The sequence below is a fragment of the Perognathus longimembris genome, chromosome 2, assembly GCF_023159225.1.
Source record: "Perognathus longimembris pacificus isolate PPM17 chromosome 2, ASM2315922v1, whole genome shotgun sequence".
NCBI lineage: Eukaryota > Metazoa > Chordata > Mammalia > Rodentia > Heteromyidae > Perognathus > Perognathus longimembris.
The window spans coordinates 7,417,947-7,442,149 of record NC_063162.1 but is presented as its reverse complement, the minus strand read 5'-3'; the positions used below and the strand labels follow the sequence as shown (position 1 = coordinate 7,442,149).

The following is a 24,203-nucleotide window of genomic DNA, read 5'->3' as shown; positions in this document are numbered from 1 at the left end:
GGGTTTTCGGCTCTTATAAATGACAGAAATATATGCTTCACACAAGCGATATTAAGGCACCTTTTATAAGTGTATGTTAACTCTACCCCAGTCTAAATATTCATATATCTAAATATTTGTCTTCGTCCATGAGACTCCTCTAAGATAAACAGCGAAAAGCTAGACTGGAGGTGTGGCTCAAGTAGTAGTGCACCAGCTGAGCAAGCAAGCCAAGTAAGTGACTGGCCATCAGTGCAAACCCCAGTAGGGCCAAAACAAAACGTAAAACCCCAATCAAACCAAACCAAACAAAAAGTTAAATCCCCACAGAGAGGATGTTGGCTGAGGGGAAGTCACGGAATAAACATAGTGCCAAGCCATTGAGCTGCCTGACCGTCACTTGGGAGGACTTTTGGGTATGGAGTCGAAGAATGAGGGAGGTGGGGTAGCTCAGAGCCTTCTTTACACTGAAGGGAGTTCTGCTGGCACAGACAGTCCGGTAGGGTGTGCCCTTGATGTGCTGTGTAGCACTGAGCACTGTCTTATTGCCTCAGTTTCCTCTAGGCCACATTGAGGCTCATACCAGAGGAATGGATGCCTGGCCTGGGCTTTAAAGCTGGAGCATTGAAGGCCGTACTGAGATGTGTGTGGTGGGGGGGGAGGGGGGTCAGGGAAGCAGCTGTGTATTCCCTGGTGGGTAAAACTCCCTTGTGCGCGCGCGCACGCACACACGTACATATTGGTCAGGATCAAGCCCAGAGCCTTGTATACCTGCTAAGCCAGTATTCTGTTACCAAGCTACACCCCGGCCCATGTCCATTTGGTGCACAACTTTTTTCTTAATTAGAGGAGAGCAACAGAAATATACACTTGACTTATTTTCCATACCCGGTTAAGTAACTTGTAGGAGATAAAGTGGAAGAACTTTTGGGGCACGCAATAGCAGACAAAAGCTCACCCTCCTCAGGAACATGCAGGGAGGACCTCCTCAGACATGGTTTGCAACTTTCCAGTGAAAGTTAATTCTTCATGGGAAAAGCCCATGCTTAAGTAGTTTGCCGAGAAGAAAAAACTAAAAGGCTAATAAACATGTAGAAGAACGCTCAGTCTTCTTGATGGCTACAGAGATTCGAATTGTTTTAAAAAGGATCTGAAACTTTCGCTCAGTATATTAACAAAAAAAATATGATAAGGCATTCTACTTGAGTTGATGTCAGAAAAAGCATTAAAAATGGGTGCTGGGGGCTGGGAATGTGGCTTAGTGGTAGAGTGCTTGCCTAGCCTGCCTGAAGCCCTGGGTTCGATTCCTCAGCACCACATAAACAGAAAAAGCCAGAAGTGGCGCTGTGGCTCAAGAGGTAGAGTGCTAGCCTTGAGCAAAAAGAAGCTCAGGGACAGTGCTCAGGTCCTGAGTTCAAGGCCCAGGGCTGGCAAAAAAAATGGTGCTGGGAATGTAAGTTACTGCAACTTTGGGGGTGGCATTATCTATTTTAATTCAATGTATGTATCTCTGACTTAACAATCCCACTTTCAAGGATCTATTTTGTAGAAAGTACAACAGTGATGTACAAAAATAGGTATATGTATATTTAGATACAGATATAGTTTAACATATGTATTTATACATGCATATATGTTTGTGTATTTATACACTGCCTTAATAATGTGTATATAAAGTATATATTTCTGGCCATTCCTGTTGTTGGGCCTAATTGAAATTCTCACCTCTTTCTGGGAGCCAGTGGTTCATGCTTGTAATTCTAACTACTGAGGAGGCTGAGATCTAGAGGATCATGGGTCAACACTAGTCTGGGTAGGAAAGCCTGCAAGACTCTACCTCCAAAATAACCAGCCAAAAAGGCTGGGTTGGAGATGTGGCTTGGGTGGTATTAGAATGCCAGCCTAAAACCCAAACTCCAGCACCCACCCACCCCCCCAATAAAAGAAAAGGCCATTTTTCTGGTTCTGCAGTGTAATTACCCAGCCAGCCTCTTTGCAGCTCTCCTTTGGTCTGCCTCATGTGGGCAAGCGTGACATCACGGGCCCCTCCTGTGTTGCTTTCCCCGAGCCACTTCCCCAGTACAATAGCAGAAAACTGTTTACTCAGAGGCCTTAAAAAACCCAGATAGCCTCTTGATGTGATCAATAATCCACACTTGAGGTATTATTACATCGGTGGCTAAGCACAGAACTTTTTTTAGGCCAGTCTCCTTTATAGTACTTTGACATTTCCACTTTTGTCCTTTTGTCTTCTAGTTGCTCATCTCCCCCCTCCCCCCGCCCCCGTGTCATCTCCACTCTCCTTCATGGCGATGCTGAATCCTGTGAGTAGATGCGCGTCATCAGGAAGGCAGCAGGGGGAGAAGCAGCCCCAGTCGCTGTGGTTTCCAGCAGGGTCCGGGCCCCTCCGCCCGGGGTCTCAGCCTTCACTGTCTGGCCGTGCTGGGAAGAGCACCAGGCACTCAGCACCGAGCGGAAACCAGGGGGCAGCACCCGGCCGGCCGGCCACAGTCCTGCCTCACATCCCGGCACGACCCCATCTAACCCCACACCCCGCCTTCCCACTATCCACTGGGCACGAGGACCTCTCCTGAGGCACACTGGACAAACGTGATCCTTGCAACCACTCTGAAAGTCAGGTGGAATCACCACATCCCTGTTATCCTCACCCACACCAACACCATTATCTCCAACCTCATCATCATCACTCTTACCTCCCCCATCACCACCACCACCACTGCTATCACCATTACCTCCCCCATCATCACCACCGCTACCCTTATCTCCTCATCATTACCATCACCACCACCACCATTATCTCCTCCACCATCACCATCACCACCATCACTATGGCTAGAAGGCAGGAACAATGCCGGGCGTCCATTCACTGGTGGATGGGTAAGCCAAATACAATAAGGCCAAGATCATTCCACCTGCCAAAGCAAGGCGGTACCGTGGCACCTGTGAGCCTTGAAAACAGTACGCTAACCGGAAGAAGCCGGACACAAAAGGCCACACATGATATGTTTCCACTCGTGTATAATATCCGGACTAGGTGAATCTGTGGAGTTGCCGAGGGCGGGTTCGTGGGAAGAGGGAGCAACTATGTCATGGATGCAGGGGTTCTTTGTGAGGGGTAGTGAAATTGTTCCTCCGTGGCCTAGTGGTGATGACACAACACTGGAAGTATACTAAATGCCACCAAATGGTACACTGTGAAACAAACAAAATAGTGATCTTATGTATTGTGTATTTTCCTTAAAAAATAGCTCCTGCCCCAAATCTCTGCTGTTTAATATCTCTTATCCAGAAAAATACTTGATCTGGGTGCTGATGGCTCGTGCCTGTAATCCTAGCTTCCCGGGAGACTGAGATCCAGAGGCTCACTGAGGCTTCCCTGAGGCCTGAGAAAAAAACAATCCTAGACTCCCAAATAATGAGCAAAAAAAAATCGGGGCCGGAGGCATGGCTGAAGTGGTAGAGCACCTGGCCAGGCAAACACCACGAGGCCTGGAGGAGAAATCCCGATAATGCCGAAACAAAACCAAGGGATGGAGACAGTTTTTCTCCCTGAGCCTTTTGCCTCCAGCACCTCCTGGCTGGAGCCCAAATTCCAGTCCTTGGTCCACAGCATACAGCCTCCTTCCCTTGAGAGGGATGCCCGGGGAGGCAGTGGCCAGAAACCTGCAAGGGGCCTTGATTTTCCTTCTGCTGAATTGGGAAGGAAATGGGCCATCTTGGTAAGATGAAGAGATTCGTCTCTCCTCCTCTGATCCTCCTTCAGTGCAAACCTGGGACGGAGCGCCGAATTGTTGGCTCGTGCAACCGGTGGCGTTTCCCCAAGAAGCCGTTCTCCGGGGACCTGCTGGGGCTCTCTCAGATGTGCAAGGCCCTCAACATCAATCTGGACGATGCTCAGAAGAACCCAAGCAGGTAATCAAAGGTCATGGCGGGGAGTGGTCTTGGGGCGGTGGGGGGGGGGAGGGGAGAGGTGTGCACCCCTGGGAGGGAAGGTGGCTGAGAGTCAGGTCACACCCACAGGAAGGAGGGGTGGTCGGGGGCATATCCAGGGGGCCACCTCCCTCCCTCTGGGACTGTCCCTCAAGTGTAGCCAGGGTGCAAAGGGACTGAGTCCCCTGACAATAGCTGTGCATGGTGACAAAAGGGCAGAGAAATTGGCAATTTGTCCCCCCTAGGCTTCCCTTTGCATTGGGACCTTGGGACCCTCACAAGTTTATCCTCCAGAGAGAAATGAAAAAACAACAGCAAACCAGCCACCAGCTAAACATTCAGACACCTGACAAATGCCCACATCCACCCAATCGATGGACCCCGCTCCTTGCCAGCCCCCTAGGGTTCTGAGGAGTGGGCTAGATGCTGGGCTTCTCCCTGTTAGGAGTTCTCTGGGGACAAGCCGCTGGCCCTGGGGCCCTGGGGCCCTGGGCCCTTAAGTGGCTCGCTCTTTTGAGCCCTGATTCCTCCCCCCCCCCCCCGCTCATCTTGGGCCAGGACTTTTGGGGCGGCGGGGGTGGGGTGGGGGGAGGAAGCTCCCCATCTAAGAGCACAATGTCACCAATGTCACCGCCTGCCCCGGCATCCATATCCTTTGTCCCCCGGGGGAAAATGATGCCATTTATCCCGTCCCCCTGTCCAGAGGTCCTGTGACCCTGATGTCTGGGACGGAGGACCCTCGACCAGCAGCCATGAGGCCCAGGAACAGGCAGCGTGGCCATGTTGTCGCCCAGGATCTTCCAGCTCCGCTGGTGACGGGGCGTTGGTGAGGTGGCTGAGCTCTGGAGAGCGCGGCGTGCACTCCCGACCCCACCTGGCTTGTCTGGGACGTCACCCAAGCTGCCAGGGGGCCGACTGGCCCGGTCCACTGCGCCCGCGGGGTACCCAGTCCCGTCTGCGTGCTCCTTCCCGAGGCTGGGTCGCTCTCAGCCATCGCTGACCCAGGAAGGACAGCACGTTCTCACTGCGATTCCAGACACAGGCCGCTGTCCTGACCGCCTCGGGGTGCCGTGCCCAGGACGGCTCCCGGGGTGGCGGGGAGCCCGAGGAACGCGCGTATCACCCCCAAGTCATCCACACGCGTCCCGGGCCGGTGGCTTCCTTGACCTGACCTGACATCACCAAACTGAATCTGTGACTCGAATTCAGCATCGTTTCCCGCGTATTTGTGGAAAGCCATTTTCTCTCTATTGCCACACATTTGTTCAATGCACATTTACTAAACACCTGCAGGATGGGTTCCGGAGCCACCAGGGAGGATGCACAGGAGATAGACTGTCACATGACACTGCGGGGGGGGGGGGGCCTCCAAGGCCAAAGGCCAGCAGGAGAGCAGGAGAGCAGGACAGAGGGCAGGGCAGGCGGAGGCAGGAACAGCATGCAGGCCATCAGAAAGCACTGGCGCTGGAATGAGGATGGCAGAGGGGACGGAGAAGCAGGAGCCTGTTCCCTGTGCCCCTTCGAGATACTGGGGAGATAGGGAGGGAGGCTGGGGGCGAGAGGCAAAACTCGCTCTGCCTGTTAGGTGAGTGGGCATGGAGGCTGGTTGGCTACTGGCGACTTGGGAGGGAGAATGGTGGCTTGGTCAAAGGTCAAACTGTAAGGTCCGCCCTGGGAGGGCTCCATGCAGATGCTCCCCACTAGCAAGTGATGGGTTGTGGCAACCTCCAGGAAGCCGGCCTGGGCGCCCAGGGGCTGCTGGTACCATTTCCTGAAACAAGATCCGGTGTAGTAGCAGGCATGAACTCAGGGTAGATGGTGAGATTCTTGTTTTGGACATAGGGCTACTGAGGATTTCTAAACACATCATTTTGGTGAGGTAAAATGTCCCGAAAACAGACACCGCGATCTGTCCTTTTCTCCAGCACCCACTGTATATCATGGTGTTAGATACTTGCTGAAGGAAATGTCACTCCGCAGCCAGCAGTAGCTTGAAATGCTGCCCACACAGGCGAACAGGAGTTAGTGTTTGGGACATCGCTTGCCGTTTTTATCAAGTTCACGGGCAGTGACCCAAACAAAGGCAGAGAAACCTGCATGACGTGATAGGAGCAAGATGTCAGCCTTAACTCCCACGATTTTTTTTTTTTGTATCTTTCCTTGAGGTTATGCATTTCAAAAATTCAGAAACTTCTCTCTGAGGATTTGAAGAACAAGTCCAGCAGAAGTGGGGAGGCAGGTGAGTTTTTGTCATCAACGATTAAATCCAGCGTTATTCCAGTATTTCTGACTTCTGGGGCCCCTTGAGCATTGGTGGAGGAAAACCAGACCACGGCTAGAACACTGATCTGTGCATTGTGATTCTTGTTCACTGCCCAGTGTCTAACATGTAACAAATGCCCGTAATTATCCGTCAAATAAGCAAGAATGAAGCCAAGCCTAGCAAATACATTTCATACGACAGTGGCTACTATAAAGGCTGAGGCACTGCGGTCAGTAAATAAATAGCTTTTAGATTAGACGACTACACGGAGTCTAAACATAGTGCAGCTGTTCTTTATCGCTCTGGACTTTGGCCAGTCGCAAACTGGACATCCACATAGCTAAGAGGACTTTCCTGAGGTAGGAGCAGGAGTCAGAATTGGACCACCGAGCTAGGAATGAGTGCATTGAGCCTCATGGAGGAGCCTATGAAGGCCATCTTTTTTATTTTAATTGTCTGCTTGTGGTGCTCAGGGCTGAACTCAGGGCCTCGTGCATGCTCCAATACTAGTGGCACTCCCGGATGCAAACCTGGGCGTCCAGTAAGTAGAGGCCTAGGATGTGGCTAAGGAATGACAGTACCCAAGGACAGTTCTCCCCACAAACTGTCTATAGTGCCAAGGCTGGGACATACCCCGCTAGAGGAAGGCAAGGTGGGGTCCCCCTAAAAGCGCTGCCCCAAGAGCGTCCCCGGAAAGTCCCTACAAAGCCTTTTCGCAGGTCTCCGTGCCTCTGTGGTCCTCCAGCTCTGTCTTTCCACTCCCTGGGGATACCTATCACCTTCCCTTCAAGGCTCTGCTAGGCGGGCACGTCACTGAGGCCCAGGCAAGGGGTCGGCCTTCTATCTGCCGCGTGACTGCGGTGGAATGAACTGGCGAGAAGACGAAGGCTTTGTGCGGGGAAGTCCCTGAACCGTGGCTGGGCATCCTCTTGTCTCCTCAGATGTGATTCTGGAATGCCTCGGCTTCAAGTGGGAACTCCACCTGCCCCAGCTTTTCCAGTCTGCGACCTTGGCCAGGCTTTACTTGATGGCCCTGATGCACAGGGCGAAGAGCACCACGGAGACCGTAGGGCCACGTAACTTTATAGAGAGTAAGAATCCCCTGGCGCTGGGCTCCCAAACACCCTCGGGTTTGAAAGAGCCCAGCCTGGCCTCTGGCTGCTCCGAGCTCCATGGTGGTTTGCTCTGACAGACCCCAGGCAGGTTCTGTGGTGGGAGCTCATCACGGAACCGGTACTTAGCCCTCTCCCTCTGGTTATCCTCTGTCTCCTGCCATCTTCTCCCATCCAAGTACTAATCAGGCCCGACCCTGCTTAGCTTCCGAGATCAGACGAGACCAGGAGCGTTCAGGGTGGTATGGCTGTAGACTTCTGCCATCTTCTCTCCTCCACCCTAGGGTTGAATAGTGAGAACTGAATGGCTCGCTGAGGGGTGGGACTCTGATGGATGGTGTCCGGCCTCATTTCCTCCCGCTTTCTTCCTTCCTACTTCCTCATTCTTTTGTAGCCCCTCCCCCATTTCCTCTCAGGAGGGTTGTCTGACTACCTGCACTTATTCTCATTGTTTTTTGTAGCCCCCTGCCTCTCCTTTGTAGTTACTGGGGAGGTTTGCTCAACTTGCCCGCCACCATCCATCCCCTGACCACCTGTCCTTAGCCCCTTTCCCTGCTCCATGTGTCTTTTTTTTTTATTAATTAAATTTTGTTGACAAGGTGTTGTGCAAAAGGGGTACAGTTACATAATAGGGCAGTGAGTACATTTCTTGTGATATCTTACATCCTCGTTTTTCTTTCCCTTCCCTAGATCAGGTAGGCATATATACAATACCCAGTGTACCAAAATCATATACAGTAGCCACGTGGCGTGTGCCAAAGGAAATTCACCTAGGGCTTTAAATGTAACGTCAACAATAGAGTTTGCTTATCCTTGTCTTATATGAACATACATACATAGCTGTTGAGCTATTGTGATCCACTGAGAGGTCTATTTTAGACCTTTTTATGCTTCTTAGTTGTTTGATTTTAGTTACATAATGTAGGGTCGCTGATCCAAACCTGTGGAAATACCATTTGACAAGTGGTTTCGCAGACCTGGTCTCTATTGTTTCCCCCCCCCCCCCACCTTAACAGTCATATATCAAGGAGATCATGCCCCTTTGTTTTCTCTGTTCTAGGCTTGTCTCGCTCAACATTATTTGTTCGAGTTCTGACCATTTCCCTGCGAATAACAATATTTCACCATTCCTAATCGCTATGTAGTATTTCATTGTGTATAAGTACCATATTTTTTGGATCCATTCGTCTGCGGAGGGGCATCTGGGTTGTTTCCATATTTTGGCTATTGTGAATTGTGCCGCGATAAACATGGATGTGCAGATGTCTTTTTGATATCCCGAGACCTGTTGTTCAGGATAGATGCCTAGGAGTGGAATGGCTGGGTCATTCCACGTGTCTCTTTAAGTTACTTGGTTGTCAGCTAGGTTTGGGTTGCCTCGTTTAACCGCTGCCTGTGTGGGAGTTGCAGAGGCTACGGCCCCCTGCATGCTTCCTCGCCCCTCGCTGAGCCCGGGGAGGAGCACCCTGATGCTTGCTGGGATCTGTTGAGCCCCAGATCCCCTGCTAAAGCCCTCTGTCCTCGGAGGTGGCACCGGGAGCGGCTGTGACTTTCCCGCTGAACGGTAGCCGGCCGCCTCCTGCCTGTCCAGTGAGGTGGGCTCTCCCCTCTCCCCTGTGCCCGGGGCCGGGCTGAGAACACTGGGAAACAGGAGAGTCCGGACGCGGAAAGGGAGGCGCCGGCAGCATCAGTCTAGCAGTGTCTAGAAGGATGTCACCACAAGGCCTTGGGACGGCCACTGTGACTCAAGACTCTGCTGGCGGCAAGGCCCGACCGGAGATGAGATGTCACTGGAGATTGAGTAGTGAGGCTCTGGGGTCCCCGGCCAGCATCCTTCTCTCCCACACACAGCGCTTGTGGGGTAACAGGGCCCCGAGACCTCCCACGAGAACCCCCCATCCTTCCGGAGCAGTATTTATATTATTTATATTCCTGGTGTATTTCTCAAGGATGTCTGTGTACTGATTTCAAAACCATTGCACAACGTTGTGCGCTGTCCTGGAGGGAGCGCCGAGGAACTCTCTGGAAAAGCTCGGTGAAGATGCACGGACTCTCCGCATTGCTCAGCTTCTCCTTACCCAACACTGCTGGTGTCTGAGCAGCACATTCTTTTCTCTAGAATGAAATCCCAAGGGAATCAGAACACACACACACACACACACACACACACACACACACACACACACACACACACCACCTTGCTTTCAGAGGACCTCTAAGCATCTGATCAAATGTTTCCTTCCCTCTCCAATGCCCCCCGCTTTACGTAGCCCAGAGGGAAGGCTGAACCCCTCTGTGCACGGCTATGGCCTTGCTTGGCACCCTTCCTCCCTTCTTTGGAGTGTTTATAGCTTATGCCAAAAACAGCATGTTAGAAATGGATCATCTGGGATAGGCAGGCAAGCAAACCCTGAATGAGGCGGATCGTTGCCTTTGGTTGTCTTCTGCCCCACACTGGGCCCTAAGAGGACACCGATCATTGATCGCCACGAAGCGTGATCGATAAGAGCACTGGCCACTGCGCGCTGCGTGCGTGGCCCTTGGCGGCAGGACCTCTGGGGCTTCCTCCCCCAGGAGGTGAATGGCTGCCAGAACCTTGCGGGTAGAGAGAGCCCCAAGAGGACAATGAACCAGAGCCGGAGAGGAGGCCCGACCCGTCCTGAATGACACACTAAGCAGAGTCAAGCGCCAGAGGGCGGCGAAGGGGTGCTGAGGAAAAGGGGCTTTTTTGGCTCATGAGCGGAGCAGCGGGAAGAGGTTGGAGGTCCTGGGGTGCTAGGGTGATGGATGTCCCAGGAGAGCTCTGGGAACGACACAGGAGAGAACTGCAGGTGCACGGGGCTGGCGAGCATGGGCTGCCCCCTTCCCCCTTCCTTCTGGATGTCCTCAGGGACAGGGTTCCCCAGTTTAGAGAGTGCATGTCAGGAGGCACCGGGTGGACACCCCTGTCTTTCAGCAGATAGTCCCCATGGCCCACTTGATCGGACCCTGGCCTTGGTGCTCGGGTGCCGAAACCAACAGCGGAGGCACACCGTACCTCCGACAGTTCACCACCTAGTAAGGAGAAGGGTGTGGCAGGGAGGGAGGGAGAAATAGCTTCCTTTGCCAGTTGACAATGTGTTCTCTAAGATCGGGAAGCTGGGTAAAGAGAAACAGGAGCGCGTGCCGTATTGTTCTCGCAAGTTCAGTGAACCCCTGACTACCTCAGAGTAGTTATCTTCAGCGTGGATCCACGAAGCACCAAGCTGAGTGTAGACGTGGTGCACGCCAGGCTCCGGAGGGCGGGGAGGGGAGGGCGCAGCTTCCCGGAGGGGAGGGAGACCTCGGGTCTGCACGGGCTGTCATCTGGTTTTCTTCACTAGACCGAGCCCCCGGGAAGACCAGCGACGGCCCCCTTGTGAAGAAGATGATCATTTCCTTAAAGATCAACGACCCAGCTGTCAACAGAGTTGGTAAGGTCCCCCTGCCTCCCGGGACAAAAGCAAAAGCACCGCAGGCTGGCGGGGGGGGGGGTGAGAACGAAAGGGGGGGGCACACACGGAGAAAGGGGAGGAGGCGGGAATGCCGCTCAAGAGCCGTGACTACTGGGAAAGGGACGGAAGGATGCGGAAGGGGAAGGGAGCCGCGGGCTTCTCACACACACCTGGGGGACACAGTCCTGCCCAGACACAGCTGTTTCACTTCTCCTCCCAAAGCAGCATGCGACCTCCTCTCCCCCAAAGATTCCGTCTTCCAGAACACTCTCCCAGAGTGCTCCCCTGGGGTGTGCCGTAGAGGCTGGCCATGTGGCGTGTGTCACACAGCTCTGCGCGTGGCTGGATGGGCACGCGTGCCCTGCGCAGCCAGCTGCCCCCAGAGAGCCCTGCAGCGGCGCGGAGGCCCCCTCCAGGGTCACGCGGGACTTGGAGCAGCTCGGCCAGGCCCAGCGTGGCCCTTAGCCGTACCATCCAGTTCCCGTGCCAGCACGTTCTCTTGGCTCTCTCCAGGAGCCCTTGGCCAGTCCTCAAGCTACGTGGAAAATCATTGTAAATGATTTGTCATCTAGGGAGAAAATGTGACCAGTCAGGGCACAATCTATGTAGGGAGTCACATTCCTGCACAGGTCAGGGACCCCCAGGTAAAGAGAAGGGTCTCAGGCTGGGGATACGGCCTAGTGGCAAGAGTGCTTGCCTCGTATACATGAAGCCCTGGGTTCGATTCCCCAGCACCACATATACAGAAAACGGCCAGAAGTGGCGCTGTGGCTCAAGTGGCAGAGTGCTAGCCTTGAGCAAAAGGAAGCCAGGGACAGTGCTCAGGCCCTGAGTCCAAGCCCCAGGACTGGCCAAAAAAAAAAAAGAGAAGGGTCTCTAGATTCGTAGAGACCCCGGAGATATCTCGGCCCTCAAAACCTATCCAGATGCTCAGCGCGGGCTCAAAGGAGAGGCCTTTCGGCAGAGCCCAGCTTCCTTCGCTTCGTCTTCAGCCCATTTGGAGAGCTGCGAGTCCAGTGGCGACCTTCCCGGGTGGCGTCTACACCCGCGTGCCTCGTCTCCCGAGCATCCTCCGGCCCGGCCGGGGGGATTGGGAGGCTGTGGGGCAGGACCCACGGGCAAGGGCCTGCGCTGATGGCTTTCCCTTGGCTCCCGCCCCCAGCCTTCGCCCTGGCGCTGAAGAACCTCTACATGAGCCATGTGGACCTGACCGTGGATGACCTGCTGGGGGTGCTGGCGTCTGCTTACATCCTCCAGTCCACTCAACTGTTTAAAAGGTAAAAAGACGGTGGGGGGGGGGGCGGGGAGGGGAGGAGAGGGGGGCCTGGGAAAACCCAGAAGGCTCGGATTGGATCGCTTCCCTGGGTGAAGACGCAGTGGTTCCTTTGTGCCAGACGTGACTGTGGAAATGAGCAGCACAGAGGCACAGGTGTGGGCTGAAGGCTCCTGGGGGCACCTGTCCCTGGAGGTGGCCGGTGGCTCACAGGAATGAGAGGTTTCGCAGGCATGCACAGGTAGCTCTGCGCTCCCTAGCGCCCCCCTGCGGCTCGGTGTGGCAGAGGAGATTTAGGGCAGGGTTGATCTGTCTTTGGGGCGGATACCTCAGGCCTCAGTTTCCTCATCTGAATGACCAATGGACGAGTGAATGAATGCAATGAACGAGTAGCTCATCCTGGCCGAGGCAGTGCATCAGCTGCTCCGTTGAGGGCAGAGGCAGGCCCTGTCCTGGGACCATGCAGTGCTTAGGTCACTTTTTATGGCATTCACACAGTCTACAAATATCTACAAGAAGGGCCTCAATCCTGGGGCACAGAAGATAACCTGGGCCAGGCCAAGAAGCCTCTTGTAACTGCAGTGGGGGTGCCAATACCCCAGGGTCCACGGGCTACCGGTGCTCAAAGGCCTGCTCCATTTGCAGAGGACACAGCAAGAGAGGTCCAGAGCTTTGAAGTGGCTCTACACCAGGGCTTCATGGTCAGGCCTGCGGGGCTGGGCCAAGGGGAGATAAGCCAGCCTGGGTTAGGTCTTGGCACTACCTAAGGAATCTAGCCTTGACCCTATTGGTGGTTTGGGGTGGGTAGGATCTATGCAGCTTAGCATAGCCTGGGACACAAAACAATGACCAAGTCACAGCTTTCTTACTCAGGTCCATTCTGGACAGCTGTTTCCTGATGCCACTCAGGGCGGTATCTCCCACCCACATCCTGGGATTGGCTTCACCAAGCTCTTTGTCTCTCGGCCTCTGCTGACCTGCCTCAGCCCCAGATTAGAAGCCCCATCTGTCTCTGACTTACCTTGACCCAAGAATGGCAGGTGCCCCGTTCCTTTTCCCCTGCCCTGCCCTGCCCTGTGCTGTGAACCAGAGTGGGAAGGGCTCTCGTGATAACGAGCCAAACCTGCCACCCCACTGGGCAGAACCAAACCTGCTTAACAGGGGCAGGACCTGCCCTAGATTCTGCAGATGATTTTGATAGGACTGACTGTTCTAGGTCAGAGGTCAGGGCAGGCCTTTACATAGCTGGGCTGGGACTTGCCTGCCCTGGAGAGATTGAGGATAGAGTTGCATGTGTGAGTGTGTGTGTGTGTGTGTGTGTGTGTGTGTGGTCATGTATGCATTGCACCAGCAGTGCCCAGATGGTGCAAATCACCCAGAAGGTGAGGCATGGTGGTGCTTGCAAATAACCCCAGTTACTTGGGAGATAGTGAAGGAAAGGATTAAGGTTTAAGACTAGCACTAGCAAAAACTAAGCAAGAGGCCATCTCACCCAGGAAGCAGGGTATGGTAGCATGCATCTGACATCCCCGCCCTCCAGGAGGTGTAAATAGATAGTAGGATCAGGAATCAGGTCACCCCAAAGAACAACAGAAGATCCTAGTTGAGAAATAACCGAAGCTAAAAGGTCCGGGGCCGTGGTTCAATAGGTAGAATGCCTGCCTAGCAAGCGTGAGGTTCCGACTGCACACCAGACCGCAGCCACTGCAGGTGTGACTCAGGGCAGCTGGAGAGGAAGAGGAAGGGGCGGGCGAGTCAGGGCGAGGCCAGGCCAGGAGGACCTTGGGTAGCCTCCAGTCAAGGGGAAGCTGGCAGCGTGGAGGGGAAGGGGCCCGTCTCCAGAGCCCCTCACACCGTGTGGAGGAGGCCCGCTGTCGGGAGGCAGCGGCCAAGGCCCAGCTGGGGATGTTCAGGCCTGGAGTTAGGAAGTGGGAGGGGAGTGTGGGTCCAGGAGACGAGAAGACCAGAAGGGATGGACTCAGCCATTGTGAGCCAAGGTGCACACAAGGTGACAGCCGGGCCTGGAGCGGACCCAGTGCGCCCCCCCCCCCCCAGCTCAGGACCGAGCCTCCTCATCCGCATCAGTGGCCTGCTCAGACTCCAAGGGTACACAGGGGGCTTTGTCACGGCCAGGGAACCAGTAACTTACTCATTTTTTGATTCCTTATTCTTACCTTGCACTTTATTTTTTCATTATCGAGTTTGAACTCAGGGCTTCAAGCTTGCTCAGCTTGGTAGCTCCACTGGTACTCTACCGCTTGAGCCATGCCTCCAGCTCAGCTTTTTGCTGGCTAATGCAAGATGGAGTCTCATAGGCTTTTCTGCCCAATCTGGCTTCAAACCAGGATCCTATGGATCTTAACCTCCTAAGCAGCTAGAATTGTCGGTGTGAGGTGTGAGCAGTCAGCTAGGACAGGTTTAAATGGCCTAAACAATCTATAAAATCAAACAAGTGGATATCTATTCTTTTTTGTTTTAACAAAAGAGAAAAACGAGAGCAGAGAAACGAAAACACGTATACTGTAACAACCTACACTCAGCTACATATCCAGCTTTGAGCTTCCAACTGATAAAAGAAAATGGATACTTGATCAATGGCATGAGACAAAAATAAAAAAATTAGATAAAACTGTGGCCGTGGGCACTTGGGAGATGGACAGCAAGTACTGGTATTAACATGGCCACTCTTCAGATTACCCCAAGGCCTATCATAATATCTTCACAGCCTTCCCACAGTTATAGCCATCGGTCCCAAGGTTTTCCCTGTCTCCCTGTGTGTCGTCCCACTGGGCGTCAGCTTTGTTTTTTGCACACTGAAGTTGTCCCCAGTGCCTGCAACATGGTGCACACTCGGTACACAGACCCTTCGTGACTCCATAAGCCAGACCACTAAGGCACAGTCATAAGAGAGAACTAAGATTTTCACCGCGCAGAGGAGAGCGCGAGGCCGTGCTGGCCACAGCGACGCATCCGAGAGGAGGAAAAGGGCTGAGGCGGGAGGGCACCTGCGGCCATCTTGGCTATGAATAAGCCTCTGCAGGGCAACTGTGTGCCCTTTGACTTGGAGCAATCAGAGAGGCATTCTGGTGTTGTCCCTTGCCCTACAACAAGGCCCCCTTCTTGCGAGCTCTCTGCTGCCATCCTGGAGTTGGAGGAAGTCCCTGGGTCCCCCCCCCCCCGCCCCATCCTTTTGTGACAGCAATCCGGGACTCCCCCAGGTCAACAGCCCTTCTCCCTGCAGGTGTGTGACCATGATGATGAACGAAGTCTCACCAAGTACCCTCAAGGGCTTCTACCTGGCCGGCTGCAAGGTGAGAGCACTTCACAGGATCTGGGCTCTTGGGGTGAGGGGGCTTCAAGGACAGCCCGAACTCCACGGTTTCACTCAGGCTTAGCTCCAAAAAGGAAAAATAAAAATCTATTCAAATGGAATAACCAAGGTTAGAAATATTTTGCTAAGTGAATACATTTGGTTCGATTTTACTTTCATTTAAAATTCTTTATTATTTATTTATGCTTTGTGATGGGTCCCGTGACTTGAACTCAGGGCCTGGGCAGCGTCTCTGAGCCCACCTCACAGAGCTGAGTCTAGCTAGACCCCTGCCCCCTACCTGCCCCCCCCCATGTAAGCTGCCTGTTTAGTTGGACAGGTTTAGGCCTGAGTATGTATGTAATGTCACTGCCCGCCAGAAGAGGGCGCCGGGCACCCTGGTCCTTCATCCTGCTTTGCTTTTGCCTCCTCAGTACAAGGAAGAGCAGCTCACCGTGGCCTGCGAGAGGTGGCTGGAAATGAACCTGGTCCCTCTGATGGGGACACAGATTTACCTTCGACAAGTCCCTCAGGATCTGCTCCTTAAGGTGTTGAAGTCCCCCAGGTCAGAGCTGGTTTCTGGGGCACCACATTGGGGTGGGTATGGGAGGGAGCAGGAGGAGGCTGTCTCTTTTGGGGGGGGGGGGTAAGGAGAAGTGATGCCCACATTGTCCTCAATGCCCGACATTCTGTCCTCCTGGACAGTCAGGCCTTGGTGTCAGCCACACTTAGGGTGCTTTGCACAGGGCAGGGAGCAGGGAACCCCTTTTGTGTGTCCCCTAGGCCAGAGGTCTCCCCACCTGCCTGGGTGAGGAAATGGAGACTATTGTCTAAGTAATTTAGAAAAGAATCTTGACAACAGCCGGGCACTGGTGGCTCACACCTGTGTTCCTTGCTACTCGGGAGGTTGAGATCTAAGGATGGCAGTTCAAAGCCAGCCTAGGCAGGAAAGTCTATATGACTCTTTATCTCCAATTAACCACCAGAAAACCACAAGTGGCGCTGTGGCTCTAAGTGGTAGAGTGCTCGCCTTGAGCAAAAAAAGCTCAGGGACGGCACCCAGGCCCTGAGTTCAAACCCTAGTATTGGCAGGTGCACGCGCGCGCAAACACACACACACACACACACACACACAACAAATTTTGACAACAATAACATTCATTGTGGAGGGTAGAAAAAAAAAGAGAAATAAAACCTCTCACTAAACTAATTTCTAGCCCCAGCCCTGATTCTGCTCCTGAATAGTTTTATACTAGAGAGCCTACTCCTGCCTTGGCATCTGACAATTAAGGGTAAATAAACCCAGTTCCCAGCACCGCTCCCCTTAAACTCACCCAACCCTGGGGCTCCTGGACCGCTGACCGGCTGCTCAAGCTAGAACATTGGAAGCCATCTGGCCATCACCTGTACCACGAGGCGATCAAAGCTGAATTTGCCCCTCATTTCTCATTGATTTGATACCATTGATCCAATACTGTCTTTGATCGCACCTCCATGTGTGTAGGATTGTATAGTGTCCTTCATGGGTGAAGTACCCCCGGGACTCTCTTTCCATGGCTCTTAGCACGCATGCTTGGGCTTCCGAGGTTGTATTCCCCTTGGATATGACCTCAGGAAGAGAGTGAATTTCAAAAGCGGAAACTAAAGTCTACAAAAAGGTCTTGGCTGATTTGTGAGAAAGTAAGTGTTCACTGGTGTGTTTATGGTGGAAAGCATTCTGATTTCAGAAGGCAATCTGGAAAGGTTGACTCTGGGCCAAATCATTACCCGGAGCTGTGAGTTGTGGTGAGCAGGTAGCTTGCGGTCACCTCGCGGATGGTTACAGATGGGAGCTTGTCCTGCCCCAAGTGCTGGGGTAGGGAAGGCACAGGCCATGGCGGGTCACCTTACGGCCACGCCTGATCCAAGGTCACCACAGGCATCTGGCTCAGAGCAGCCCGGGGCACCCAGTCCCTCTGTCACGGTCCCCTCTGCCTTCCCACTCGTGCACCCCCACCTTCTGCCCCACCCTCCTGCAGCTCAAAGGTCACGATGTTGAAGAACGGATAAACATGGCCTCGTGTAGCCTTTTCCTAACACCATTGCTTCCTTGGCAAGGCTGAGTTGTCCTACCCTGGAAGAATTTAACCAAAGAGAGAGAGAGAGAGCGAGAGAGAGAGCGAAAAACAAATCATCTGGCCACAAGCAGAACACGGGTGATGGCACGGGCCTCGAGAAAACAGCCACTGGGCAGCAACATGGGTCAAGAAATTACGTGTCCAGTGTCTAGACTCACCAGCCTGGCAGACGTGACCGAGGCGGGCTGCATCTGTGGGGCCAGGCCAGCCCGTTGCCCTCCATGATGGAAGAGCCCCATGGGGCCTCTTCTCATCGCGGTGTCGGTGGCCTAGGTGCCCTGGTATGGGGAAGGGGAGGCTGACCGGGCCCGCATTACCCAGGGCTCCCCACGGCCTCCAGGCTTCCCCGGAAGGGGGGAGGCCGGGGAGAGGGGTAGAACAGCACTTGCCAAATATCCCTTTAAATCCACACAGCCCTACACAGCAAGCACAAGCATTACCCCTGAGATCAGGGGCTAAGGAACTGCCCTGCAGGGCTCTCCCTGGCTTCCGAGGCCCTGTCCTTCCCCTGAGGCCCAAGCCCTTCCTTGGAAAGGAAGACTGAGATGGCCCTGAGAGCAGGAAGTGTGGAAATGTCCAGCCTGGAGGTCAGGCCCCCGCTTGCTGGCCCGCCCCGGGTGGCCGTCACCTGACTCCCGGCTGGTGGCTGCGGGTGTCTGGAACACCCTCTTCTTAGCAGAGGCTCCCGTGTCTGCCCCACGCAGCCTCTCCCATCTCCGGGCCCTTTGCCTCATCTTCATCTGGAATTGATTTTCCATTTGGTAAACAACCCGAGACAACACCTACCCACGGGTAGGACGGGGTTTTTCTGACCTCCTGGGTCTTCGGTTTTATTTGCTGAGGCGTTTGGCTTGCGGTGAATTTCCTCCATGGAGGTTACCACCAGGTTGCCCTGTTCCTGTAACTAATGGGTGACAAGTTCACTCCGAGGTCTGTTTTCCTGGAAGCGAGCTGCTTATGACTTAGAGGATGAAGAAAGACCTCGAGAGAACTTCCGGTTCCCCATCCACACAAAATGGCCTTGAACCCAGGGACCCTCTGTCTCTGTGACCCCTACTCCAATGTCCTATCTGTGCTCGAAGGGGTCTTGGCATCTCAGGAATCCCTAGGGATAGGAACCCTTGTGGTCCCAGCCATGGTGCCCTCTTCTTTAGGAAGCCCTCTTCTCTACTGAGCACTTCCATGGAGCGCTGGAGTGTTCTGTCCTAGGCCCCTCAGCCCCATGGCAACCCAGTGGGGTCGGTACCATCGCCCGCCCTTTTCCCTTTCCTGTGAAAGGCAGACTATAGGAAATGGGAGACTTAGCCCAAAGCACCCCACGCCAGCTGAAGAGCTGGGATTGGAGGCCAGGTCAGAATGGCCTCAAGGCCAAGAACGTCACCAGTCTGCTGGGCACAAGGCCTCCTTCTTCCTAACTGATGGCCAAGAAGCGTAAAGATATTGATCTTACTCAGAAAAAAAAAACAAATATAGTTACGTGCCAGTGGCTCGTGCCTATAAGCCTAGCTGCTCAGGGGGCTGAGATCTGAGGATCACAGCTCGAAGCCAGCCCGGGCAGGAAACTCTGTGAGACTCTCTTATCTCCATGAAACTACCAAAAAAAAAAGCCAGAAATGGAGCTGTATCTCAAGTGGTGGGATGCTAGCCTTTGGGTACCTGGGCCCTGAGTTCAAGCCCCAAGACTGGCACCAAGATTATTTTTAAATAAAAGTAGGAAGGAACTTCCCAAATAGCGACTTGTCATACATTAAGTAATCAAATATTACCTGTAAGGCAGTGTCCCCTTCCTATCCAGGACGTCCCGAGACAGTGCGCCCTGCCCTCTTGCAGAGGCCTGAAGTCCAGACCAGGATGGCCGAGGCGGTCAGGGTCGTGCGGCTCATTCGCGTGCTCTCAGCACGTGGATGTGGATGTAACGAGCCGGCAGCCTTTCCTGTCGCGGCGGCACAGGGTTCTATGGAGGGAGCACACAGCATCCATGCCCCATTCCTTCCCCGAAGGCCTTTTGTTGCACTTGGTTTCTGCTGTGACCCACACTGGGGCGACCCGGCCCTGCTCACAGCCCATCCCGTTGGGCGTGACTTTCTCCAGGCTCTGCCTTCAGCAAGGAGGCTTATTGTGGGCAGACCACGTTCTCTAACAATACAATAAGAAGACTGTGGGTTGTGCAAAGCATTTCTTTTCTCCTAAAAAGCCAGCACCAGTTCCGACGTGGCAGTGCAGCCGGCGAGCCTGGGGGTGCGTGCCCAGCACAGCCCGGTGGCTCTCTCTTGCCAGGGCATGGTGGGGGGGGGGTGTTGGCAGTTGCTGGCTATGAACTGAGGGAGGCCATCAGAGCTCTGAACCCATGACATTGGGTGTGACGGTTCTGGACTGGTTATTGCTGCAGGAAATGCTGCTGGTCCTGAGTTCTGTCTTGATGGGGGCCATCAGAGCTGTGGGCTCAGGGAAACGTGTGTGCCTGTCCAGCTACAGGAGCAAGTACTGTACACCGGAGGACTGAGGACCTCGTATAGAATGCGCTCTGGAGACTCACCCAGCTTTCCTGGCCCACTTGACAAAGGTCTTTGTGGGAACATGGTACCCAGTGGCTCTTCGAAGCGTCTCTTCGGATCCTTTCCTTATCCTGCCTCCTTGTTTTGGCCCAGACAGTGACCAACTTGGTGCTGTCTAGCCAGATTCAAATCCCATGCATCTGCAGGTAGCCTGAAAACAAAGTAAGAGAAACAAACAAGACAGGTGCACAGTGTCCAGAAATAATGAGAAAGGTGTATGGTGACTTTTCCATTGCCCTTTAGTGTCATGACTTAGCTCGGGGTCCACCCACAATGACCTCATACACCTCTTAGGTAGTGGCTGTGACAAATTTTGTCACCAGGGTGCAATGTCATGGTCAGGAGCTAAAAATATCTGTGGGCTTGGGAAACACTGCCGTGGCTCTCTAGATAATCAAGGCAGGAGAAGCTGTTTGTCCTGGCTTTGCAGCGCTGGCATCACAGAGCACAGAGGTGACAGATGCCGTAAGCTCTTGAGGAGAGGCCTCTCGCGGCTAGGGTCACGGTGTGGACTGTGGAGCCGCCACCCAGCTCTGCCACTCTGGGCGAGAGCTGCCGTTAGCTGAGGACTGGGCCAGGCTGTGTGTGTGTGTGTGTGTGTGTGTGTGTGTGTGTGTGTGTGTGTGTGTGTGTGTGTGTGTGTGCGCGCGCTGCAGAATAATAGCCTCAAAGACATTCACATCCTATCTCCAGAGCCTGTGAATAGGTTCAGTTCTTTGGCAAAAGGGAATTAGTTACAAATGGAACGGAGGTGATTGATGAATCAGCTGGCTTCAAGCAAGGAGGTTACGCTCGATTATCTGGGTGAGCCTAGCTCGATCACAGGGTCCTTTACACGTTCAGAGAAAGGCAGGCGTCAGAACCAGAGAAAGATGAGCCTGGAAGATGCTGTACTGCTGGCTCTATGATCCAGGAAGGGGAAGGTGCCTTCTAGATGGGGGGAAAGGTGGAGTTGCCATTCTCCCTGGAGTCTCCACAAGGAATCAGCCCTGCTTCATCGTAGCCATGTGGGATCCATGTCACACTGCTGACCTCCAGAGTGTAACACAGCAAATTGGTGGTGTCTGAAGCCGCTTTGTGACAGTGTGTTACTGCAGCAGTCGAAAATCCACACACTGAATGGCCGGCTCTGGTCACCACCGCTGTCTTCTGAGCACCGCCATCATTGTCCTTTCACAGCCAAGGAAATCACAGCTATGGGGCAGGTTAGCAACACTCAAGAGTTCCAAACCCAGGCCTGAGTCTGAGGCCAGAACCATGTGACCTGGGATTAATAATTCATGTTCTCAGCCAGGTGCTTGCTTTGGGTGCAAAATCTCAGTCATCAAAATAAAGTGTATTTTTTGTGCCATATTTAAGAATCAAAATTGATATGAAAAATCTAAGATAAGCACAATACTAAATATTTAAATAAACGCACAGTCATTCAGTTTCCACATGTATAGAAGTGAGGTGTGTATCCCAACTTCACTGTGGTGTGGGATTTAAAATGTGTATAACGTGTTTGGGGAGCACTGGCACTTAGCAAGAGCTCATTCAATGATGACGTTGGGTGGCGGAAAGTTTGGGGCTCAGTGCCAGGTTGCTGAAGTTCAAGTCCCAGCTCTGGCACTTACCAGCGAAATGACCCTGGACTAAAGATAATTTCTCTATGTGTGAAGCTACCTGCAAACTCAGAGCTGGCTCTACCTCAGTCCCCAGACTCACTTTTAACTTCCTTTTCCTACAAATGCTGAGGCATTAAAAAAAAAATTGTTGTTGTTATTCCTAACATTCCTTCTCCATCTTTTCTTTTGACCAGGTTGTTTACCTTTAGCGAGTTTGATCTTCTGAAAACCTTAGTGTTGTGGGTCTACTTGCAACTACATACCAAGCTTCAAACAGTTCCAACTAAGGAGACCATGCTGACATTTTTCCACAGGTAACATGATCTGGTATTCATAGATAAAATGTCTGTCTGGGGAAAACATGGGTGACGATTTTCATAGCACCATCCATAAGGTAAAAATGCAGCTTCTTAATGAGGCCTAACATTATGGGATGGCTTCAGACCACCAACCTACTTTTAGAAACATAAATAACATAGAGGTGTCATAGTATGAGATTCTGGGAACTCGTGTGTGTAGCAATAGGCAGGACATACAAGGGATTCTTTTGTTGAAGAAAATTACCATATTACAAGATAGACCTCCTTGAAAGTTTCATTTTTAAAGCTTCCTAAGCAAGACCAGGTATTCTTGTTTCTATTACTCTAGATGGTGTATAGAAATCTGGGGCTTTTGGGCAAATAAAAAACCATTTGAATGTGTAGTAGTTTCATAGTATCGATCTACTTCCTTATGCTCTCTAAGTTTAAAAAAATCTAAAATTCATATGTCTTACCATCCAAGTGGAAAGTCACACCCTTTTAAAAAAGTAAATTCTTATTGTAAAGGTGATATCCAAGGGAGTTACAGTTACATAAGTCAGGTAATGAGCACATACCTGGCGATTTCTTTCTGGACAGTGTCTCCCTCTTCCTTTGCTCTCTCCCATTTTGCCTTCCCGTCATCTCCACTGGGTATCCTTTGAGTCTGCAACACTAAGTACTTTGTCTTTAATTAGGATTTCCTGTTCGCCACTGCAGTTTATCTACACAATACTAAGGGGATGATTTTATCATTCCCATTTTATGGAGGAGGAAAGTGAGATTGAGATGATACACCAGCCAGAGAATATGCTCATGAGAAGGGATGGAGCCTGACTTGAACCCAGACCTGTTAAAGCCCAAGATGCTTTGCTGTCCATCCCCCAGTAGCTAGTATGGTTCCTCCTACCTTTTCCCCTGCCAGCAGGGTCAGCAGAAGGCCCCCCCCCCCCGAGCAAGGGGCTTAGAAAGCTCCCGAGGCTGCGGGCAACCCCTTGCCCGTTCCCATTTCCCCCTCTGTCTATGAATGTTTTCATTTGTATAATCCCCGCTAGCAAGGTCTGCAGTGGGGGTACGGTGGCGGGGAGCAGCATTGGGTAAGGGCGAGCCAGTTGGCTGCTGGGATTCAGTTTGTGCCACCTTTGCCTCCTTTGTTAGTCACTTTGCATTGCTGAGACATAATACGGAGGCAGCCAACTTTTACAGAAGGAAAATCTATTTGGCTCAGATAGGTTCTAATCCATGGTTGCCTGGCTCCATTACCTCTGTGCCAGTGGCAAGCCAGAAGAAGATCAGGATAGGAGCATCTGGTGGAACAAAACTTGTCACCTCATGGTGGACAGGAAGCAAAAAAAAGAGGGAGAGGATGGAGTTCCAATCTCTTTCATGGCCACGCCCCCAATGGCTCAACTTCCTTCCATTAGACTCCACCTCTTAAAGGTTCCACCACCACCCAGTAGCATCAGAAGCCAAGGACCAAGCCATTAACACATGGGCCTTGGGATGCATTTTGAAATGAGACCCATTGTACTTCCATTAAATCTTTGTGAAATCCCATCCAAGGTGTTGGGGAGGTTGGTGATGCTGAAGCCAAAGACTACAGATGGCCCTCAGAGAGTCTTCTCCAGAGGGGAAGTCGCAGGTGGGGTGAACTTCCACACTGCATTCCCGTTTCTCTTCTCCTCAAGAGTGGGAATGGGGCTCCAGGAGTGACGGGGTGTGTTCGGTGTTCAGGAAGTAAAACCACCCCCTTTCTCTTGCACATGTGGGTTTAGCACATAAACATATTTCACGTGTTAATTGGCCATCTGACTGGGTAAAAGCCAAGTTGCCCTTGTACTGTTTTAAAGTATTTGATCCACTTCTAGGACAGCTTGGCACCATGTTAACTAAAAAGACCCTCTTTGATTCTGTCTTGTTATTTTGGGGAAAACAGTATTCAGTGCCAGAATTATGTGTGCTGTGCTTTGTTTCTCTGTAATTTGCTCTGAACCCGAACGTGTGAGCCCGTCCTCCTCGCCCTTTTAATAGCCCAGAGACACTCTTTCCAATGAGTCATGCTGCCGTTGGCACCGGAGATGGGAAATGAGCCAGCGTGGACGCACTCGTTGGAACAGTAGCTTGGGAGTAAGAGGAGAAGAAGCACAGGAAGGAGGGAGGTTGAGGCACGCGGCTCATTCCACGAGGATGTAAGGCCATGGGCTTCGTAGACTTCCAGGGGCTCCCTAATGAACTCCCAGGCTCCTCACCAGCTTATAACGCAC

General features: G+C 52.6%; 1 protein-coding gene across 1 annotated transcript in view; it reads left to right on the top strand.

Annotated features, from left to right (window-relative positions):
- Positions 1–3,724: 3,724 nt before the first annotated feature.
- Positions 3,725–24,203, top strand: part of Btbd16 (BTB domain containing 16) — a 35,448-nt gene continuing 14,969 nt past the window's right edge. Inside the window, exons 1-8 of the mRNA XM_048336229.1 lie at positions 3,725–3,912; positions 6,096–6,169; positions 7,135–7,371; positions 10,668–10,757; positions 11,941–12,055; positions 15,293–15,362; positions 15,796–15,926; positions 21,835–21,954. Coding sequence (XP_048192186.1) covers positions 3,725–3,912; positions 6,096–6,169; positions 7,135–7,371; positions 10,668–10,757; positions 11,941–12,055; positions 15,293–15,362; positions 15,796–15,926; positions 21,835–21,954 — 1,025 coding nt within the window. The remainder of the gene's footprint in view (positions 3,913–6,095; positions 6,170–7,134; positions 7,372–10,667; positions 10,758–11,940; positions 12,056–15,292; positions 15,363–15,795; positions 15,927–21,834; positions 21,955–24,203) is intronic.